At 40.1% G+C, this 21444-nt stretch overlaps 1 protein-coding gene across 1 annotated transcript in view; it reads right to left on the bottom strand.

The window, feature by feature from the left end:
* The window catches only part of MAP3K5 (mitogen-activated protein kinase kinase kinase 5), a 75443-nt gene extending 68406 nt beyond the window's left edge, over positions 1-7037 (bottom strand). The window contains exons 1-2 of the mRNA XM_009577865.1: positions 6897-7037; positions 4058-4098 (exon numbers count right to left, since the gene is read on the bottom strand). Coding sequence (XP_009576160.1) covers positions 4058-4098; positions 6897-7019 — 164 coding nt within the window. The 5' untranslated portion in view covers positions 7020-7037. The remainder of the gene's footprint in view (positions 1-4057; positions 4099-6896) is intronic.
* Between the last annotated feature and the right edge of the window lie 14407 nt (positions 7038-21444).

Below are 21444 nucleotides of genomic sequence, written 5' to 3'. Positions count from 1 at the left end.
GACTCCCCTCTAATTAAGATCAGCCTTTTTGCATTTCTCCTACTAGTTCTTTTGAGAAATACCTGCTCTCATTTCAATTCTTCTGATGAGATTTTTCTTAAAGGTAATTCTCTGACTGCACATGGTGTTACACGTAGCAGATAGCAAAATCCTAAACCAAGTTATTAAATCTATTCCCTCCATCCCCCAACACACAGTAAATCAACATGTGCTGATGTTTTAATGAATACAGACTCAGTTTGGGTTCACTTCAAATCCCACTCACATGAATGACTGCCTTGCTATTGATTTGAAAAGGAACATAAGTAAGCCTCACACCTTAAATGAAGAGAGACTGGGTCTACTCTTTTAAATACTTCCCATTTTCTCTGGGAATATATTATTTTTTATACGCCCAGCAATAACATTTTATTGCAACCATGCCACATCCTAAGTGCTTGTTAAAAATCAGCATACACTCTATATGGTCCTTTCATCATACTCACATAGGGAAAAAAGTTCTAACTTCTTCCAAGGAAAGTATGTGCCAAAAACATTAGTCAAAGAATTCAAAAAATGAAAGAACAAGCGAGAGATAGTGATGTATCATAAATAACAATAAATACCAGAGTTGTCATTAGCAACGAAATGTTTACTGAAGGTTACTAAGTAGCATCTTTACATACTTGGATGCCAAAAATCAAACTGCCCCCAAATAATTTGTCAGCTGGGTGAGGAGTATTAAAAGTATTTCCCCCTATTTCCACAGTGAAAGAGACCAATAGCTAAAGACATCCTATGGGATCTACAGTCTTCTAGCAGTACCTATACGGAGGCCGCAAGCTTGCAGACACCTCTGGCATGCCTGATCCAGGGTCACTCATTCTCCCGCTCCCGCTGAAGGAGCACTACACCAAACTGTCTCCCAAGCTACACCTTACGCAGGAGGCAGTTAGGAAGGGCTGCGGAAAACCAGTAAAAGTTACAGTCTCTGATCCCCCCAAGTGTCAGAAAAAGACGACTCTTATTAGAGTCCCCAGCCATATAACATTAACCCTGTTGCTTAACCGCTATCGCCTGCGAGCTGCCCATCAGAAGGGTTCCCATTGTCTCCCGATCAGGCCAGCAGCTGTACCGCGGTCTCACAGCCCGGGCAGCTCCCAACCTGGAGCAAGCAAGCAGCCTGAACTGAAAGGTGAACGCTGTGTCCAGGTGTTACTTACTGCAATTGGTTGCAAACCATATGTATAATGCATGCACATTAAACTTCCTCAGATTCAGCAAGAAGTGAAATTTAAGAAAAAAATTTGAATAAATGGCCATTTGGAACCTGACCTGCAGCTCTTCTCTAAAGTTGGCAAGATTCAAACTGGGGAGAACTAGGATGAAATAAAAATTGGCGAGCTAAAAGAAGCAAAGTACAGCCATGTGCTGTAACCTTTATACCAACATCTCCTTGTGACTGAAACTCTTTACTGGTAATTTCTAGAATGCCTCTGCTGCTTGGTTGACCTCAAAAATCAGATAACAGCAAAAACTAAACTTAAGCTTTCAAATACCAAAGTAACTGCCTCCTGTCAAAGTATTGGTCCCTGTAAAAATATATGGTTTTGGTATTACTGCAACATTTGGAAAAGGTCTAACCAAACAGCTATAAAACCACACATAACAGGAAACGAGCCTATGTTATCTTTCACTGCTCTGCCCCGACAGGCTCCAGGCAGCTTATCCTAGCTATGCAACAGTGTACTGACTATTATTAGGACACATAAAAATCCAGTCAGAACAAAGAACAAAACAGCTGGTAATGGATTTTTTTTTTTTCTCCCCACTAGTTTTAGGGTTATCAGGAAAAGCAAACATAAGGCATTTCAGTTAGACAGATATATATAGATACACACGCACATGCTTTGCAGCCTTTTTAATCCCCTGGTGCCAGTGATACCATTGTCCTGTTACGGCTGATGTTTGCGCTCTATTAAAAAACACGTTCTAGAACAGCAGGACTAAACTCCTGGTTTATTCAGATGTGAATTTCATTTTTTCATGTTTGCAACCTCACATAATCATTCATATGACTATTTTTGGTAAGGGTGGGCATCGCGGTCACAGCATCTCAAGAACAGCACCTTTGCAATACCCATTTCTCCAAGAGTCTTACAATTTATGAATAAACATGATTTTCATGAAGCAAGAATTATATTCAACAGTTAAGCATGCACCAACATTGTGAAAAGTCTACTTCCAGGTAATTTGGCTGACATTATGCCAAAAAGCAAGGAAAAAGGAGGAGAAGGAAAAAAAAAAAATCAGTTGCAGAGTTGCTAAGCCAGTTTTACTGACTTCCCTGTTCTAATGCCTGGGAAAATACTTCCTCCCAGAAAAGATGTTACGTGGGTGTGCTTGAAAACATCCGAGACTCTCAAGGAACACATTCTTTTTGTAGCACACATTGAGACATTTCTAAAAGTGATAAATGACAGTTTCACAGTCACCTATCCAAATTTAAATGGAAAACAGAACAATCCTTTCTAAAACAGATGAAGGCCAAGTTATCACACCTCTCCTTGAGCTTCAGGGACTGTCATTTAAAAAGAGGACAAGATGCCAACATCTCCCCTTTATTCTACTGTACAAGTCATCTCCTGCTGGTTTCCTGCTAACAGAGCTCTTCCCCCCATCCTCCCAGGGACATTACATTAGTCACACATCACTTTCCCTAGATCCTGGGCCACCAGAACAAAAATACAGAATGCAATACATTCATTTACAAGAAAGGCCTTACTGTTCTCTTTCGCTTTGTGTAAAGGCCTAACTGATCATTTACCCCACTGTCATTAGAGAAAGGAGAGAGATTTTTAGTCTAACACGTCATTCACAGCATTCTGTGGGTCTCTGAAAAGCACTTTTTGGTTAAGAGTTATACAGAAACTCTATATGGAACCCCCTTTGCTTCTTTTTTTTTTTTTAAATAAAAAAATATGTAACTTAAAATGCAGCGTTAGGGCCAAAGCTTGCACTAGTTTTTAAGCCACCTTCAGAAACTCTATCAGCTACAGTAGATAACTGCATCCTTTTCAAAGAATCATGTCTCATACTGGCAGAAGTCAGTACTTAATCCATGGATTTAATTGTTAAACAAAAAAGTAAAACCAGGAATACTGCAGTTTTTATGGCAGTTTTAACACTGTGGGAAATAAAACCTGACCAATTTCTAAAATGAAATACTTCATATGCGCCTTAGAAAAGTTTATTCAAATGTATGGAATTGTACAGCATACACACAGCACCTCAAGATATCTGCACATGACTGACTAACCGCTATAAAATTCTACCTTAGCATATAAGGCTACGAGTCAGTCCTGAAGTGAAGCCAAGAACAACTCAACGTGCCAGATAATATATTCGGACATGCCTGGCCCTGCTGCTCCGGAACAAACCACATTGAGAAAGCAGTGTTCCCACAGTCACAGGTCTGCCTCCCTTAAACTTGGGAGTGAAAAAGGGAAGGGGGATTTGCAAGGCCAACCTCAGAAACCAGAGGGATGCCAAGGTGCAGAAACCTACAGTTTGATGACTGGCAGTCACAGACAGACTACCGGGATCCACACTGCACTAGGACTTCAGGACGCAACTTCCACAAGTAAATACACACCCCCTCTCTCTCTCTAAATGTATATATTTTCATAGCTGTAGCCATAGCTCATTTCTAAAATGAGCATCAGTTTCCAAATAACTCTCCTCTTCAATAGAGTATTTTTTAAAAACACTAAAGAACACTGTACTGAAAAGGCAACAGAAAAAAACCCCCAAATGACAGATGTAAATGGTGTGTGAAAAAATACGACAGACAAGCAAAGGCAGCAAGGAAAATACCACTGATAAATGGAGGCAAGGTAAGAAGCGAGCCCGGTACCTAGCAACAAAATGATATACACAGATTTGCTGCTAGGATTTCCAGAATTCTGCATCTAACTCTATAAAATACAGTAGGAGAGTGTTAAATGATTCAAGTGGAAAACATAAGATAAACAACATTAAATGGAACAGAAGTTTGGAATGCCTAGAATTCTGGCACCCAGAAATCATACTTACATTGTTCTTCTGGCAAATAATTTCCTGGAATAAAAAAAAGAAGAAAAAAAAAGTTGATATCACTGAACAACTACTAGGAAAGACATCTGATCAGTATGACTTGCTAATATTAACATTTACAGACACATGACAGGAAAAGCCTGGTTGGTAGATGTTTTCTATGTTGGGCAAATCAATATAAATCAAGTATTGTCCCAGGAGAGACAAAACAACTACAGAACCAAGTAGATAAGTACACAGGAGCATATGTACATACCCCTCCCTATATAATTTTCCAAGAGGGATGCTGTCCTAAAGTTGACTATTAATACACATCTATTCATATTTGAGAAGTTAAATATAGTAAGTAACATTTTGCTGCCAGCAGAAGAAACTGTGAAGAATACCAAAAGCGGTATTTTCCTGAGGTTTTAAAATATTCCAAAGTTGGTTGAAATTCATGTTGCTCTAATAAGTCTGATGCAAAGAATGTATTTTCACATTTTAAATGTAAATTTTCAGAGAACAAGAAGCCAGAGCACCACGGATGGGAAGAGCTGGTTCTTGCACACTAATGTAGGTTGTACAGTCCAAGTGTGAACCGCTTGCGGACAGTGACCTCGCTTTCAGGAAGATTTGTCACCAAGCTCTGATGCCAGCAACCATAGCCCTGCCAGATTTATCAAACAGCTATGCTACACCTCAGCCACTGGGACCACTGAGCAGCTTCACCTACACCACAGCATGAAAACCAAACACAGCATCAAACCAAGGCGCCTTGTATTTTCCACGTTGCAAGTCGGGCTTCCATAAAACTGCTCTTCCCCCTGTTGAGGGGACATGTTTCACATACAACTGTTGCTAGCTTTCAAAGCGTGGGACATAAATATGTTTATAGACATAAGTGTACAAACCTATACATGTACATATATAGAACCATAGGACAGTTTGGGGTGGAAGGGACCTTTAAAGGTCATCTAGTCGAACCCCCCAGCATGAGCAGGGACATCTTTCACTAGATCAGGTTGCTCAAAGCCCCGTCCAACCTGACCTGAATGTTCATATAGAGGAATATTCCACCAGCAAAAGTCTGTCTACATTGCTTGCTACCCCAGCTAAATCATGCGCTGCAGTTTTGTGTTTCCTGCATTTCCATAATCATTTTCAGTTTTTGCATTCACCACCTTCTATACTAGATGAAAACTGCACACACACTCCAGCGTCGCTTCTACTCTATCTGCTGGCTGTAACAAACACGGCCTCAAGAGATGCCCAGGCATGCCCACAACTACTTTTTTCAGGCAGTCAAATAATATGGAAAAGGTCTTGCTCTCTGACAACTTTCCTGCAAACAATCAAAAGCAGAAACATGGGCCCAGCTCAAAGCTAGGGAAACCAAAGACAGTCTTTCAGTGGGCACTGTACTGGTGGCAACTGGGACATGCAAGTCTCCCTGTGCAGAATTGGGCTTCCACTGATGACAGTGGGAACCCTGCACGTGACCCATTTGCAAAGCCCAGCTCCTAAACTAGCAAAAAGTTCTCCCAAGTGCCCAAGGAAGCCTGGTGCCTCACTCCAAGTGATTTTAAGTGGGAGTTGGGTATTTGGCTCCTTACCCAGTACAATGAAATTCTGCTCTGCTTCTACTGTAGATCATTGTACTCGCATAATTGAAGTCAATCCACAGAGAGGTCTTTTGTCATTAGCAGTTTTATTTTTAGGGCTTTTATCTGTATACTCTTTGTGTTGCAAAAAGAAAGGAAGTAATTGGATTGCAACCAGTCCAGTTGGCTAAGAAAATCTGGAGGGAAGAAACTGAGTTAGTCAAGGTATGTCCCTCCCAATAGAGGGCCAAGCTGCAAATAATGGGACAGAATCAAAACCAAATAACCTGCACTAACCAGAAGCAGCAGAAGCAAACCCTTCATGAGAGGCAGCAGCGCCCAGATTGCAGTCTGACTCACCAAGCTGCTTACTAAAATGCTTCTTTTCAGCAATGCCTAGAATGGAAGCGCAATAAAACACCTCCTGATCAGAGCCAATGAATCTGAGGGAGGGGAAGTAATTGAAAAGACTGCCATCCAAGTTGTCTGCCCTCCCCCATCCCCACGGAAGTTACTAAACCTTTAGTAGAGTTAGCGGGAGGAAGCAAGTATCAACTCCTTGGCTGACACAATTCGCAGCCCTATAGATTATCTCAAACCACCATCTTGCCTTAAACCAACCTACCGTACTGTGAACTGAGGTCCTGAGGACCAGGCACAAGTTTTGTTTTTACTAACTCTGCTACGCTGCTGGTAATCTCCAGCAGAGCAATCCTGCAGGTACCTGATGTAAGCAGCTGTAAGTCAGTAGACGTACCAGAGGCCACCTGGGCCCCATCAGGTTCGGCCAGAAAACTGCTGCATTACACAGGAGCTAAAACCTAAGGATTATTTTGCTGTCCCCTACACACTACCATTCTCACCCAATTGTTATTACTGTAACAATTTACCCCAAACACCAGTAATGCCCTTGAATGACAAAACCATGTATGTTAACCATTAATAATATAAACCCATTAATTTCTCATCTGAAATTTGTCAAACTTCTGTTTCCATAAGGAGCTATTTAACACCTAGGTAGTTAACAGACTGTGATAAAGTCATCTAAATCCTCCTCTTGGGAAAACTAAACTGCGTTTTTCAGCATTTCACTGTGACCACGTTTTCCAGGCTTCAGAATACTTTTGCTATTCTTTTGTGAACCACAGGCGGTTTCCTATGGAAACAGAGAACCCATTTCAAGAGTTGGACCAACTGTGACTTCCCCCCAACACACCCCATTTTTCCATTCAAAGCTACCTTCAGAGACTGCAGAGACTCCGCGTTTGTATCACAGTAGAGGATGATGTTGTTAGCCATGCTGAAGCTCTCCCTGACTCCCAGGTGGTAGAACAGGGAAGGCTGACGGAAGGCATCACTCATCTCTACGACAGCAATATCTGCAGAAGGACATGAAAAATTGTCAGTGCCACATTTCTGACAGCCAAATACTTCACCATGTCTCTTCACACAATTTGCTTTGATAAGAAGACCCCATTTTAAGTAGGAAAGAACGTATTTAGAGGGATTTCCCCATTTCAGCTGTTATGTCTTAATTTTGAATGTAGTTAGCAGGATGTGGTTTAATTTTTTCTCTTCTCTTTCTTCCTTCCCCCCCCTCCCTTTTTTTTTGTCTTTAAATGAGACCTTTATTTCCTCAGGTAAAAAGGGGTAAAACATCACTAATCAAGAAAAGACAAAAAGTTCATTTGGTGCCTTGGAGAATAAAATCTGTTCAGTTAATCTACACATGATGATTGATGACCTTATTAAAAAAAAAGAAGGAAAAATTACATCTGAAGTGTATTTTCATCCTCTGTGCAAGTTGCAGTAACAATTCATGCACTATATGTACATCACTGCAGAACATACTGTATAGATTCTGTATTAGAACTTTGGAAGAAAACAGCTGTAAACTTAAAGACAGGCAAAAGCGAAGTTCTAATATAAATTAGCATTCAGATCTATTTTGATTCATATCCCAAGACCAGAGAGAGAGAGAGAGAGAGAGAGAAAAGGACAAGGTACAGCAGAAGAGAAGGAAAGAGGGAGTAAATACACAAAACCATAGAAACCCCTATTTAAAGTAAGAACTTTATTGTGCAGAGAATTCTGTTCGTAATAAATTTTACCTGCATGAATAAAATTAAGCACATGCACAAATGCTTATAGAACAAGGCATGTAGTCCACAATTTCTCTTAAAATGTGTTTCACTTGCCCAGATTTACACCAATGTAAAAGTAAAACAAGAGGCAATTACAAAGTGTCAGCAGAAATAGTTAAGGTTTTTATTATAACAGGCAGCGTATTTCCACTGCAAAACTCTTGTGAGATCAAGAGAGCAAAACAAGAAAACTGACTCATCTCCACCTCTCCTGCAAACACCCTTCCGTCTCTTCACCCAATTCAGTTTTTTCTTTTCTTTCAGAAAAAAAAAAAAATTCAGGGAAATGTAGTTCTGTTAAGAGCGGAACAAAAAAAGCAGCCTGGTTTCCAGTGTCTCTCCCCGCTTTCCTGTTGCTGTGGATGCTTTTATGACAGAAAAGACAGATAGCAAGACAAGCTCTGTAAGCAAAAAGCTTACATACCGTCAAATTTCTCTACTCTAATCGATCTAATAAAAGATTCTACCTCTAACCACAACTTTCACCTTGCTTATTTCCTTAGATCATCAAAACTGTAATGAAGATATTCAATAAAAGATAAGCCTCGTGACCATGCTCTCAACTGGGAAGGCAGCGAGGGTGTCTTTCCAACTTGTTGAAAAGTAACATCTTTGAGACATCTACTCTTCAGTCATACTTTACTGTAACTGGCCTACAGGCTTAGAAATTATTAAAAAGCTGAAGAAAGGATAGATACACACAGGGGGATGAACAGACAACATTTGTCTCTACGAGCTTAGGCTCTTCAAGAAACAAGATTAAAAGAAAGGAGACTAACATGGTATAAAAAGGGGAATTTTTTTCCCTTCAAAAATCAAATATTAAATTATGTTCTCTGAAAGTTTCATGATTTGTGTTCTAAGAATCTCCCTCTGTCTAATTTCACATAAATATCTGCAGTATGGATTCCATCAAAGACATTTTATTGAAGTAAAAAAAGGCAGTGCATTACTGAGATCATACATAAACTGACTTTCATTCATTTTAGGAAACTGAGACATCACAAAAAGCCAAACAAGAATGACAACATTGCGACTGTATTTTGTTTGGGTGAGATTAGGGCTTGTTTGTTTATTTTCTTTAGGAAGTTGCCATAACACAAGCTCTATTTTTAACCACTCATTCATATAAAAGTCTAATCTTGAGCAACTGTAAGGTACGCTTCTGTTACATTGAGCAGGAGGAAAATTTGTGCAACTTGCCATGACTTAATTCTCAAATCTTGCAAGATAACGTGCTCTCACTAGAGTTGCAAAATTAACATTAAAAGAGAAATATTACTTAAAAAAGAAAAATAAAGTGATAGAGCCTGATCAAACTCAGAATACAGAAAATACTTGAGAAATCCTATGTTAAAATGGCAAGTTCCCAGGACCATGAAGGAGGAAAGAATAACCCTTCAAAAAAAAAAAAAAAAAAAAAGATATGTTTCGTGTGTGTGCATGTGTGTGTATTACTGTCAAGATCAGCTGGCCAAATCCATTTAACATAACTGTTACAACAGATCTGACTAAGGGCCACACTGTAAGAAATGTTCTTGGGTCCTGCCATACCCCTCAGAGCAATACCAAAAAACCCAAACAAAAGCCTTGAGTTACTTAAACAGAGGAGGGAAGGATCACATGAATAAGGAAACGTTTGTAAGAAAAATTACACTAAGATACTGGTATAAACTGTCGTGGTACTTATACTTCTTGTGTAGCTAAAGGGGATCTCTCTCCTTTACATTTTAAGACTTCTGTGAAATCCACATCTTCTGGATAATCTCATTTGACAAAGTAGTATCTTCCTCAGAATAGGTCCAGCTTCTGTGAAATTTTCCTTCTTGCTCCAGCAGTTACATATTTTAAGACGAAGTTGTCATTCATGACAAAGAGATAGATTTCTGAAGTCCGGGCTAGCCCTCAGGGCTGGTATCAGAGTTTCCAAGGGGAACCCCCAAGTTCTTACCTGCAGTTCCAACAAGCCACAAAAAGTATGTGCACTTTTGGGACCAGGTGTCTATCCAGTAAAAAAACCCTATACTCTAAACCAACTCTTCTGACAGACCCATTTCTGACTATCTTCTTTTACAAGATCAGGAGAGAAACTCCTCTGACCAAAGGAGGGATCGGTGTATGAAGCACTGGTCAGAAGTTCAGAAGCCAAACACAAAGCAGCAAATAGAAGCTCATTTAAAAAGAGAAAAAAAAAAAAAAAAAAAGAAAAAAAAGGGAGTGGTAATGATTCCTTTAAAGCACCTGAAATGTACTGTCAAATGCACCATAAAGCAGCTAAATACTGTATTCAGTTACATAGAGTATGATTAGAAGTTTAGCAAAGCTGAGCAAGACTGATAGTTTTCAAGACAAATCCAACTCAAATAAACATACATCAAAATTCTCAGTAGTTCAGAAGAGTCAGGATTTAGCTAAGCTCAAAAGAACTATTTGGTGATCAATACATAAAGTGCCAGAATCCCATTTATCAGGTTCTCACTCTCATTTCCCCCAGATGAAATTAATCCAAGAGCCTGCTGCAATGAAAGGTATGTTTTCGATTGACTGGAAAATACAATTTCACAAGTGGCAAAATGGTATTTCAATGAAGGTGGAAGAATTATCTCTACAGTTACACTGGAATAAAACCCACTCACCAAAGTATTTGCAGTTTCAGTTTCAAGGCAAGTAGAACACTAATTGACCAAGCGCAGGAATCAGAGTAGAGCCCTCTCAACACCTCAGCCCTCAGGATGAAGCACTCTGAAGACCAGGGACTGACAATTCACTGCAAATGCTCTTCCACATCTTCTATGTTGCAGCAAAGAAAGTCTGTTCAGGCTCCAGCAGACTCATGAGCAGGTGGAAGCACACTGCGCACAACAGGAGCAAGAGACAGGGAAGTGGAAGAACTGCAATTCTTGCAACCCCATGGGTTGCAGGAAAGAATAGATTCTACCCCTTACTGTGGTCTTGGGCACAAGATTAAATTTCGCTTTCTCTACCTCATGAAAGTGGTCCTGGTTACAGACCACTGATACTATTTAAAGAAAACAGGGATAGTATGGTCTTTGCCTTTGCTAGTCATCTTTGACTTTACGGCCAAAAAGTCTTACAATAAATCTTACAGTAAATTACTGTGTCTTGCTAGTTTACAAACAATAAAGTAAGTCCCGCCATAGCCTTCTCTCCCATCTCCTTAAACAACTGGCATGCCTACATGGATGTGACTGAAGCGTATCATAAGCATGAGACGAGAGCTTCGCTCCGGCCCAGGTCGCAGAAGCAGGCAGTTCAGTAAGCTCTCGGTGTCCATTTCCGAAACCACCCCGAGCTCTACCTGCCTGCTGACAGCAACCAGGCTGCCTGTCACGAAGCTGCCTACCTACACCTTAGCTGGGTAACCACACACTGAGCTGCAGACGTAGCAACAGCCACAGAGCAGTCACGCTCTATGTTGTCAGGCTAACACCGATACCAACAATACCTCGAAACACACCATCAACACATTCAAGAGAACAAAATACCACTACACTGCGAATCGGCTTCTTATTATCCTGGGAAACCAGATTCATGTGATGGAATTGGAGGCAGTCGACTTGACCCTTCTTGCCTGAGAAGCGGTGGAAAAGGACACATCTCTGTGTATATCCAATTGGCATATACAACAACTGCGTTACCAACAACTCTTACCTGCAGTGTAAATCCACTTTTTTCTTTTTAAGCTATCTGTGCAAAGACTGAGAATCATAGAATCGTTTAGGTTGGAAAAGACCTTTAAGATCATCAAGTCCAACTGTTAAATCTCTACTAATTAACTAAAGATCTCTACTAATTAACTAAAAATCTCTACTAATTAACCTTTCTTAAGAAACGGTAAAAATTTAAGATTATACACAATAACATGGTCAAAAAGGGTAAGTGTCCATTAGTGGATACAAAGCCCTTTGCTCTTGGCTATTACCAATGCCTTTAGTCACCAAGAAAACGATAAAATGAAATGCAGTGGTCAAAGTTCATCTCCTACTCATTGTTTAAAATATAACAGGGCAAAGAAGAATGTTTAAACAAATGCTCTGAGATATCATACACGTACTCCCTGTTTTTTGATACACCTGCTTACTACAGTGCTGCCAGGAAAAATAATTAATACAAACAGAGCAGCTATAAAACTAATGAATGTTTATGTTTGCTATTATCTTCTGATTAATTGGTATTAAACACATTGCCACTGCCTTACATTCATTATCCCACAATTAATCAGCGCAAAAGGAAAGCTGATAACGGCAACTTCTGAGACAAGCCAATATTTAGGGTTCTTTTCCACTTAGGGGTTAAAAGACACAGTAGGATACTCTTCTGACAGAGATATAGGAAGAAAAGGGCTTGAGACAAAGTTTATTTTAGTGCAAGTCTGAACGCTAAGCGTTTTTCATCCTGCAGTAGCAGCTCTCCATTCAGCATTATAACAATGGTTTCGACAAGCCATGATGACATTTACTATTGGGTAAGCTTTCAGAAACAAGCAAACAACATCCTTATCTACTTCAACTTCTTCATGGTTCTCTATGCTTGGCACGGATACCTTCCTCTTTACCCAGAAACTGCCTGCATGAGGTAGGAAACCTGCTTTGGAAATCCCAGCACCACGTCAGTACAGCTTGGTATTTCTGGTTCAACCGTGCAAACCACGGCGTCACTGACTCGTCAGCACCACTGGAATCAGACATTTCCTGTGAAGAGCATCTCACACGTCTGCAAGACCGGAAACAATTGATGTGAGCCACCGGGGTGAGAACACCTAAACACAAGGGAATGGCTGACCTCCCAGGAAACCAGTCCAGCCGAGCCAGTCTGTTGGGAGAGGCTAGCCAGAAAAAGAACTTTATAAAAGGTGCCCGAGGCTTGGATATGGGGAAGGAAAAGCAGATAATGACCGTACAGGCAAGTTAAATATATGCCATATATTAGAGGAAAAGCACCATGTTGGTAGAAGCTCCAACTGATGTGCAAAGTACACGCCAGAGCTCGTGATGGACATGTGCTAGTTCTTACCTAGCGTACAGCATTATGGTTCAGGATCCTTACAGTAATCCTGGCTCAAGTAGTGTCATTTTTTATGAAATGGAAGCAGAGATCCTGCATCACTGAAGTACAAACTAGAGCCAGTCCTGCAATCTACTCAAAGGGGAATTTCCGAGCACATGTTCCCAGCAGACGCAACGCAAGCCCAGCAGTCTGGTGGGTGTTCCTTTCTGGATGCTGTGCAGCACAAAGTAGAGATAGAAATAACTAGGGCACCTAATACTTACCCAAAAAACAAGTTACCTTCAAATACAACAGTACCACGTTGCCCTCAGACTGCTATTAAGCCCACTGCTCCCTGAAGTTACACTGAGTTGAACTTCTCTTGAATTTAGAAGTGAACTTCTACACCTAGACTCACAAGCAAAAGGTGTAATTTTGTTTCAGATGAACTCTTCTAACAACTAGTTGTTAGTGTTAGGGGTGGTCCTGAACCCTCCCCCACGTGTTTGTATCAGATCTAGCGTGGTTAATGCCCAATGAGACAACTGAGTAAGTCTATCTGGTGGCTTGGAGGGGTGGGGTGAGCGTGCAGGATCAGTTGCCTCCCGGATCAGTTAGATGATCTCACTTTCCATCTATGCAATCACTAGGTCCTACACAAAGAAGGCACCAGACACCACAATATCTGCAGGGATGCAACAGAATACCTCCCTACTTCTGCTTAAGATTCAGAGTCACGTATTGTTCCAGTGGGTAAGGAAATTTTATCCTCCATCCATGGAGGGTATGGATGCAACATGGACGCAACATTCACTTGTTCAGGAACTCTAGATTCAACATCACAGGAGGAGAAGTTCCTTGAGGCACAATACAGAAAATAAATAAACAAACACACACACACCCCCAATCCACCTCATTACAGATACAAATTAAGCATCTATACTTATACTGACAGACTCCGTATGTGACTCAACTTAGACCTCTGGGAATCTGCTCAATAACAAAAATAAATTAGCTAATCACTTAAAAAGCAACCTTTCCTCTTTTTTAAAACATTGGTAGTTGCTGATTTCTTGATAGATAAGGTAAGAAAGAAGAACTACTTAAGCTAAAGGATGGCAGTGTAGCACAAGAGCAAATATAAGCTGCCCCTGTATAAATTTAAACCAGAAATCACAAGAAAGTTCATAACCCACAAATCACGATGTTCTGGAGCACCTCCCCAAATGTTTAACTGATTGGTGGCATTTGCTCTGCTGTCACATAGGAGCATTGCAAAACTTGCACTCTCTCCCACTATGCATCCAGGTGCTTCTTAGAAAAACCTGTGTGAATCGATTCCTGCCAACTTTTGTAGCTAATTGGCTCAGATCATTCTCATAAAAGCAAGTGCAAGACTTCACCAAGCAGAACCATCCAGACAAGGAGAAGAGAAAAAAAAACTGATCGGTTTTTTTTGGTGGGTTTTTTTGTTTGTTGTTGGTTTTAGGGTTTTTTTTGTTTGTTTTTGTTTTACAACAACAGTATTCTAGAGTGAGAGCCTCCGAGTGAAACCCTGGCCTTGTTGACTGCACTACGCTTCAAGGATGTGAAGGGAAAAGAACCTCTTGGCTGATGGGAGCAAAGCAGAGGGTACTTAACAGAAATAAAACAGCAGAAGCTAGCAACTAACTGGTAACACAAAGTTCATACAGATGTTAGAAAAGGAATGAGAGGGGGGGGAAAAAACGTAGATGACAAACGTAAGTGGGGAGCCTGCAGGAATTAACACAGCAAACCACATGGCAACATCTAAACGACTATCAATAACCTGAAGACAACTGGAACAATATAGAAAGGCTTTCTGCTGAAGGAAAAAGAAAAAATAAAAAGAAAGCTTGAGATTCAAAAAATCCCCTCTGTCTTGGCCCAAGACAAAGGACTGTGATGTTATCACATGATTCCAACCCCCAACAATTGAAAAAACCGACTCTCAGCTTGATGCATGTGGGAGGAACTCAGGATTAGGCAAGAATAAAAGATGACAAGCAAACAAAGAGCCATTTATTTAAAAATAACCTCAATACATTCAAGCTCCCTGCATCTATATCAATCCCAGTGAAACAGGCTCCCTAGTGCCAAGAACACCAAATACTAAACATTATCTCAACTCCAAACTTTGCATCAGAAAAAATACTCAGAGCTCAGAGAGGTAACTAATGAGGCTCAGCTGAAGGCTTGAGCACATTGCAGGGCTAGTAAGTGTTAAGACCTGTGCCAAATGTTAATGTGTTTTTAAACAATCTACAAACACAATAGCAGAAAAAGTCAAGGAAAACAAGGCAACTGTAGCAACTCAGTACATTTTAGAAGTCCTGTCCAGAGGATCTGCATCACTGCAATTTTTTTTCAATGAAGACCAAGCACTCCTTTGGCCTGGACAAGATCTTAAGCAGACAAAAAACCCCAAACAAACAAATAAATAAATAAGAGATGTGATGGTATCTGTGTGATTATTTTCATTTGTGTTTCCAAGTTATGTGCCTTTAAGACATGAGATTAAGGAGTGATTATTCATTCTTTGGAGAAGTGACTGAGACTACCCAAGAAGAAAGTACTTGTGGCACCACAGGTGTGCCAACAGAAGAGCTGAGAGAAGAAAGGAGAGTCCTACAAAAAGCAAATAGCCAGGCCTCAGAGGTGATGGAAAGATTTCCTAAAGTCTAAAGAAACTCTAGAGAGTTTGCTACAGCTCCAAAGGTGCAGAGTTCAGTAAAACCAAGGCAGGAAACAACAACCCACCTCAAGGACAGGATGGGCAGGAAGAAAGTTAATCAAAAATTCTTTTTATTTCTGTTTATTCTGTTCTGTTTATTTCTGCCTTAGTGACCTGAAGCTTTCTCCACCTAAGAACAGAAGTATTCTAATGTTTATTCTAATAAAATCTGACTATTTTCATTTATAACATGGTTATATATTTGGCTTCTTTGAGCAGCTCACTGTGAGAAGAATGTCTAGGCAGATCCACCTCCAAGCTTCAAAAATCAAGTCTGGGTTTCATTGCAGCAGCTAGAGGGATCGGATCAAAGCTCTGTTTAACTCAATACCTCCTCTCTGCCAGGAGCCAGCGGTCAATGTTGCAGAGACTGAGAGAATGGGGCAAATAAAGACTGACCTTTCCCAGCCAGCAATCAAGAGACGTTTTCAGAAAACTCTTGAGCTAACTAGAAAGCTGAATAGCAACAACTAATTTAGCGCTTAATATTGTGTGAATAATTAGAGCTGCTTTTCTTCATATATGTTACCTTGCATTCACTATCACTGAACTTCAGCTGTCCTTTACCCGCCCATTTGCCTGGTACCACAAGACTTTCTGCAATTCTTTACGGCCAATTCTCTATAGTTTTGACTAGCATGCACATCTGCAAACATTGTCATCACGTTGTTCACCAGCAGGAAGTTTCCAGATCAGCCATGAATACCCTGAAAAGCCCAATTCAAAAAGAAAGTTCAGAGCAATCCTTTCACCAGCACATCTTTCTACAGGCAACCTTGCTTCATTGCAAAACTGATCTTCTGTTCCATTCTTTTAAAAACCCATTCATCTGAAGGAGTAAAGATGTCATCTCCAGTCATTTTGTCTCTTAAAGAGTCTTTGGTAAGGTAGCCTGTCAAAAGCTTTTTGACATCCCAATATACTGTCTTAAATGATCACTCTTAAGTACAGGCTCACAAAAAAAGTGTGATTTCCCTCTACAAAAAAATCATGTCAACTCTCCCCTACTGCTACATTTTATCCATGTGTCTATGCACTGTATTCTTATTTATATTTTCAGCCCATTTGTCCTATTGGTATTACATTATCATTTCCCTTTCCTATGCTGCCAACATCAACTAAAGTCAGAGGTCACACACCATAATTTACAGCTCAGCTTGTTTCAGCTGGAGCTCCGTGAGAACTTTTGAGTCATCATCACATAGTTCCTATGAGTTGTTACTGTTCATTTTATCAGCTTATTTTAAAATCTCTTCTCCTGGCAATTAAAATCTGAGGTAGGTCCTCAGCCTTACCCCTTTAAAGAAAGCCTTTCTCAAGATCATAGCAGGAAAGCTGCATCCTTCTCAAGTCCTCCTGTTCCATCTTGACTGCATAGGATCCCTACCTTCCTCGCTGTTGGTGAAGCATTCGAGAATGCTTTCTTTTGTAGTCTATCTTCAGCAAGTATTGCTCAAACTCTTTTGGAAATTGTCTTACTAAGGCTTACATTTATTTTGCCATAGTTCATGGATTTTTTTTTTTTTTAACTTATTTCCTCACGTGGACAAAAATTTCTTTTAACAAGTAGCATGTATTTGGAAGCAATTTTTCTTAAGATGTCTTCATGCTATCCGAAAGCTTTTCCTCTTTCTAGTTACTCCTTTCAATTTCTTGTTAAGAAGCTTGCTCATTTTTGCACAGGTTCTAGTAGAAATGTGATCTGCACCAAGCCAAACTAAAAGGCTAAGAAAGACTGAGGCAGAGTGTGTAGACCCTTCTGAAGAAGGCCAGAGTCTTGCCCATTAAGCTGTTGAAAAAAATCCAGAAGTGTTTCTAATCCGAAGATGTAGAATTATTTCTTAGGTCATTATTTTCAAATCATGTGAGTTAACATTTCCCAATCCAGTGATACCAAAAATGGTTTAAACATAGAAGATTAATGAGCAGCGAGCACAGACTGAAAAATAAATACACAGTATTTCAAGAATACGATGAACAGCAGCTGGAATGCCTGGACAAAAATGGGGATCTTCCCAGGCTTCTGAAAACTGGAAGCAGAAGTATTCTAAGAGATGTAAACAAACACATTTGTTAAATGTCTTCATTTAGTCAAGAAAATATTTCTATCCTAAGATGAAAATATCTCTCATAAATAACACAGTATTTGAGAATTTTAGGTGCCAAGTCTCATCATAACCAAAGGCACAAAATACATCTGCCACCCCTGGTTCTCACCACCCTTTCCACAAAAATGTCTACATGGTAGCACTTTCACTGCTGTGTCCGGTGTTTTCCCAGGAACAGAAAGACACCGAGAAAACTATATGCCCAAGGGCTTAGGACTCTAACGTGCAATGTTTTCTGACAGGAAACAACATCATCTCTTAAAAAGCACACAATTCTTCATTCATTAGGCTTGATCCAGAAAGGAGTACATTCTTAGTAGCTCTGCTGCAAAGTATTCATAACAATTCATATTCTGTTAAAGAAACAGGTTTGAGAACTCTCATCTAAAGTATCTGATCATAACTATTAAGCTGGTGATATGCTGTGCTGCTTAAACTTAAGGCTGGATCTAGGACTCAGGAATTTAAACTGCTCACTCCTACTTTTTGCAGCTTGCTCTCGAACATTTTAAGATAAACTCCAAGTTCTGTAAAACCCACACAATTTTTCCTCATAGGATGAGAGTATTTACCCATGATTCACTGTCAAACTGCAGCACAATATCACAAGGAACTGTGCAAAGTCATACCTGCATTCGTATGTCAATGTGGCTAGAATTTGTCTATGGGACCCATTAGGGAAGCACCGTGAAGGACAGGAGGGGAACTTGTTCTGAAATGAGACTGACAACATTGAGAAAAACGTGAGTATTTATTATCCCCTATGCTTAGGGGTGCCGCAATAAAATGTAAAACTGCCTAGACAGCATACAGGAAAGAAGACAAAAAAAAAAAAATTTTTGCACGTACTAGCAGTCACAAAACGAATGAGCCAGCACTGTAGGGTACTGCAAAACCCCCCCACATTCTGTACTGTGTGAAGGGGAGTTTCATACGAAAAAGCACAAGACGTCATTATCCTCCTCTACCTGGCACTCACGAGGCATCAAATGAGACAGTGTGCACAATCTGGGGCATAACTGAAGGAAGAAACTCAAATTGGCAAAGTATCCAAAAGAAAGGAACAAAACATGAGAGTGATAAGACATTTAAAGACACATGGTTAAGGAGGAATGACTGAACACACAAGAGTTGTTTCATCTATGAGGAAAAAAAAAAATATTGCTGGACATGCCATATGAAAACTCCTCACTGCATAACAAGTTGCTGCCAAGCAGAAGAGCAATTACATTTCGCTGTTTGTGAACAATAAGAGAACAATAGGACTAAATAAAAATTTACTTTAAATTAAAACACAGAATAACACTAGGTTTTTTTTAAACATCTCTTAGAATACATTTGCTTCCAAACTAAAAGAGATTTAGAACCGCTTTTGGGGAAGAACAGTCTATCTTTAAAGGCAATTATGTCCATGCAGGATTTAGGGGAGATTGAAGACTCTTTGCTACTGGAAATTTCCAATAACAGATTGGATTCCTCATGGTGGGGTGGAGGCATCAACACCTGATCCACCCCTGGAGTTCAAGGTGGATTAGGCTCTCCATGGACTCCCTGCCAACCCCTCTTCTATCATTTGCATTACCCTTTTTGTATTTGCAAACCACGCTATTCTCATTTAACAAAAACCATACTGCACTGCTGCTTCCAACTTCACATGATTAAGACACTAACTTTGTCAGGTTTTTTCATGTTTAAAATGCATTCATCACAATTTAATAGTGCTTAAATCAAGTAAAGTAGGAATGTTTTTATGCCAATATCTACACTGCAGGTGTTCCAAACAGTTTGTGTACACAGATCTGTTCTAGTACATTTTGACTAGATATCAGAGGAGCTCTCATGAAATATAGAAATTAATATTTATAATAAAGAAGCAGACAACAAACACCTCCAGCAGCCTGAGACCTCATTTTATTTACTCGTTACAAGAAAATGCTCTTATCTGGATCGGATGGATGAAAAAGGGTAGAGAACCTCCCTTTCAAATTTCTGTGAAATGAAAAGACAAAATGGAAAATTTGCTCAGACTATGCTCAACCGCACTGCAATTTGTTTCAGCACAGAAAGCAAATTGCACAAGAGTAAAACAAGATGTCCCATAGAAAGTGCTCCTTTCACTCCAGCATGTTTTAGATGTCTCTGATGTACTTTCAGTGTTTTTTGCACAAATTAAGGGTTGCATAATATCCCCACATATCCCAACCAAAATAAGTTCCTAGAGGCACCTTCTACAAAACTTTCCTCACGTGTCCAAGTTACATGACAGTTACACTCCAGGAGGTGTAATGAAGGATGTTGCCTTCAGAAGTACTCCATATTAACCAGTCTTCCACTTAAGTCAAAGGTAGTTACTGAAGGCCAAAGGCATTAAGTTACTGATAAGAACTTTTAAAAACAAAGAACCCCCTTCCCACTGGCAGAAAATTGTCCCAGGGCAAAATATCCAGAGATTTGTTGCCATTCAAAGAGCCATGATTAGTTTGTTTCGGTTACTAACAACAGCTACATCAATAGAAATCCTTTTTTACTGCTTTTATCCACCTCCAACATATCTATAGGCACCACTTTAACCACAAAGAGAAAGACGTAGTTGCCAGACTGTGAAAAGTGTGTGCCAAAGCACACATATCCCTAGGGATATCCGCATCATTGAGGAGCCTAGTCACCAAGAGAAAATCAAGCTAAGATGTGCTTGATTTCAGCAGAACCCAGGTTGCCCCAAGTACCTACAAGGCCTCAGCACATCCTATGGAGGTCCTCTCAGATAGACCCATCAGTGGATCCTAGTCCCCCTCCTCCTGATTCTTCCCCACAGGTCTCAATTCTAGGTTGCTGGAATTCACACTTCAAAAAACATGAGCTTAAACACTGAATTCCCTGGCTTCACTTTGAAGGTGACCCACGAATTAAAGATGCAGAGCTACTGCCAAAAAAAAGGATCCTGACAGGAGAGCTCCCGGAGCTCTGCTGTGATGAAGCTAAGGAGGCCAGCCAGGTGGCCGGACAACAGCGCACAGAACGCATCCCAAAGCCAATCTGGCACTACACTCATGGACAGTCTTCCTGCTATTTCAGATGCCAGACTGATGCCAGGTCCTCACCCAGGGTAAACCAATGTGCTGCTGTGAATCAGGTTTTATTAACTGATGATCTGCCCCCACGTGGCATTAAATAGGTCAGCCTTGTTCATCACCATCATTTGCATCTACTTCTGGAAAACACTTACAATTTCATTTGTCTAGCAAATTAGTTAGAAAATTTACATTATCTGTCAATGAACTGTGTCAATTTGGTCTTAAGGGTAGCAGCATTAAGTCAGATCAAAAAGTCCATCTAGTCCAGTACCTTATCTCTACCACTGCCAACAGCAGTTATTAGGGAAAAGAAAAGAAAAAGAGCAACTGCAGAACCACTTGGTACATCCTTAAAGCTCCTGGAAATTCAACTCCCTGAAGAGCTCCTGAGTCATTTCATGAGTCCACCACACATAATAGGTCCCAACAAACCCATTCCTCATGAATTTTAGTCCTTTTGAAGACTATTTAACTATGTCCTTGTATGGAAAAGTGCTTCCTTTAGCTTTTTCCAAAGTTGCTTGCAGATAAGAGCTAGAAGCCCTGTCCTGGTTTTGGCTCAGATAGAATTAATTTTCTTCCTAGTAGCTGGTATAGTTCTGTGTTTTGGATTTAGGATGAGAATAATGTTGATAACACACTGATGTTTTAGTTGGTGCTAAGTAGTGTTTACGCTAGTCAAGGACTTTTCAGCTTCCC

Source organism: Fulmarus glacialis, unplaced genomic scaffold (assembly GCF_000690835.1).
Source record: "Fulmarus glacialis isolate BGI_N327 unplaced genomic scaffold, ASM69083v1 scaffold11285, whole genome shotgun sequence".
In the NCBI taxonomy this organism is placed as follows: domain Eukaryota; kingdom Metazoa; phylum Chordata; class Aves; order Procellariiformes; family Procellariidae; genus Fulmarus; species Fulmarus glacialis.
This window is presented reverse-complemented; position numbering and strand designations above follow the sequence as displayed.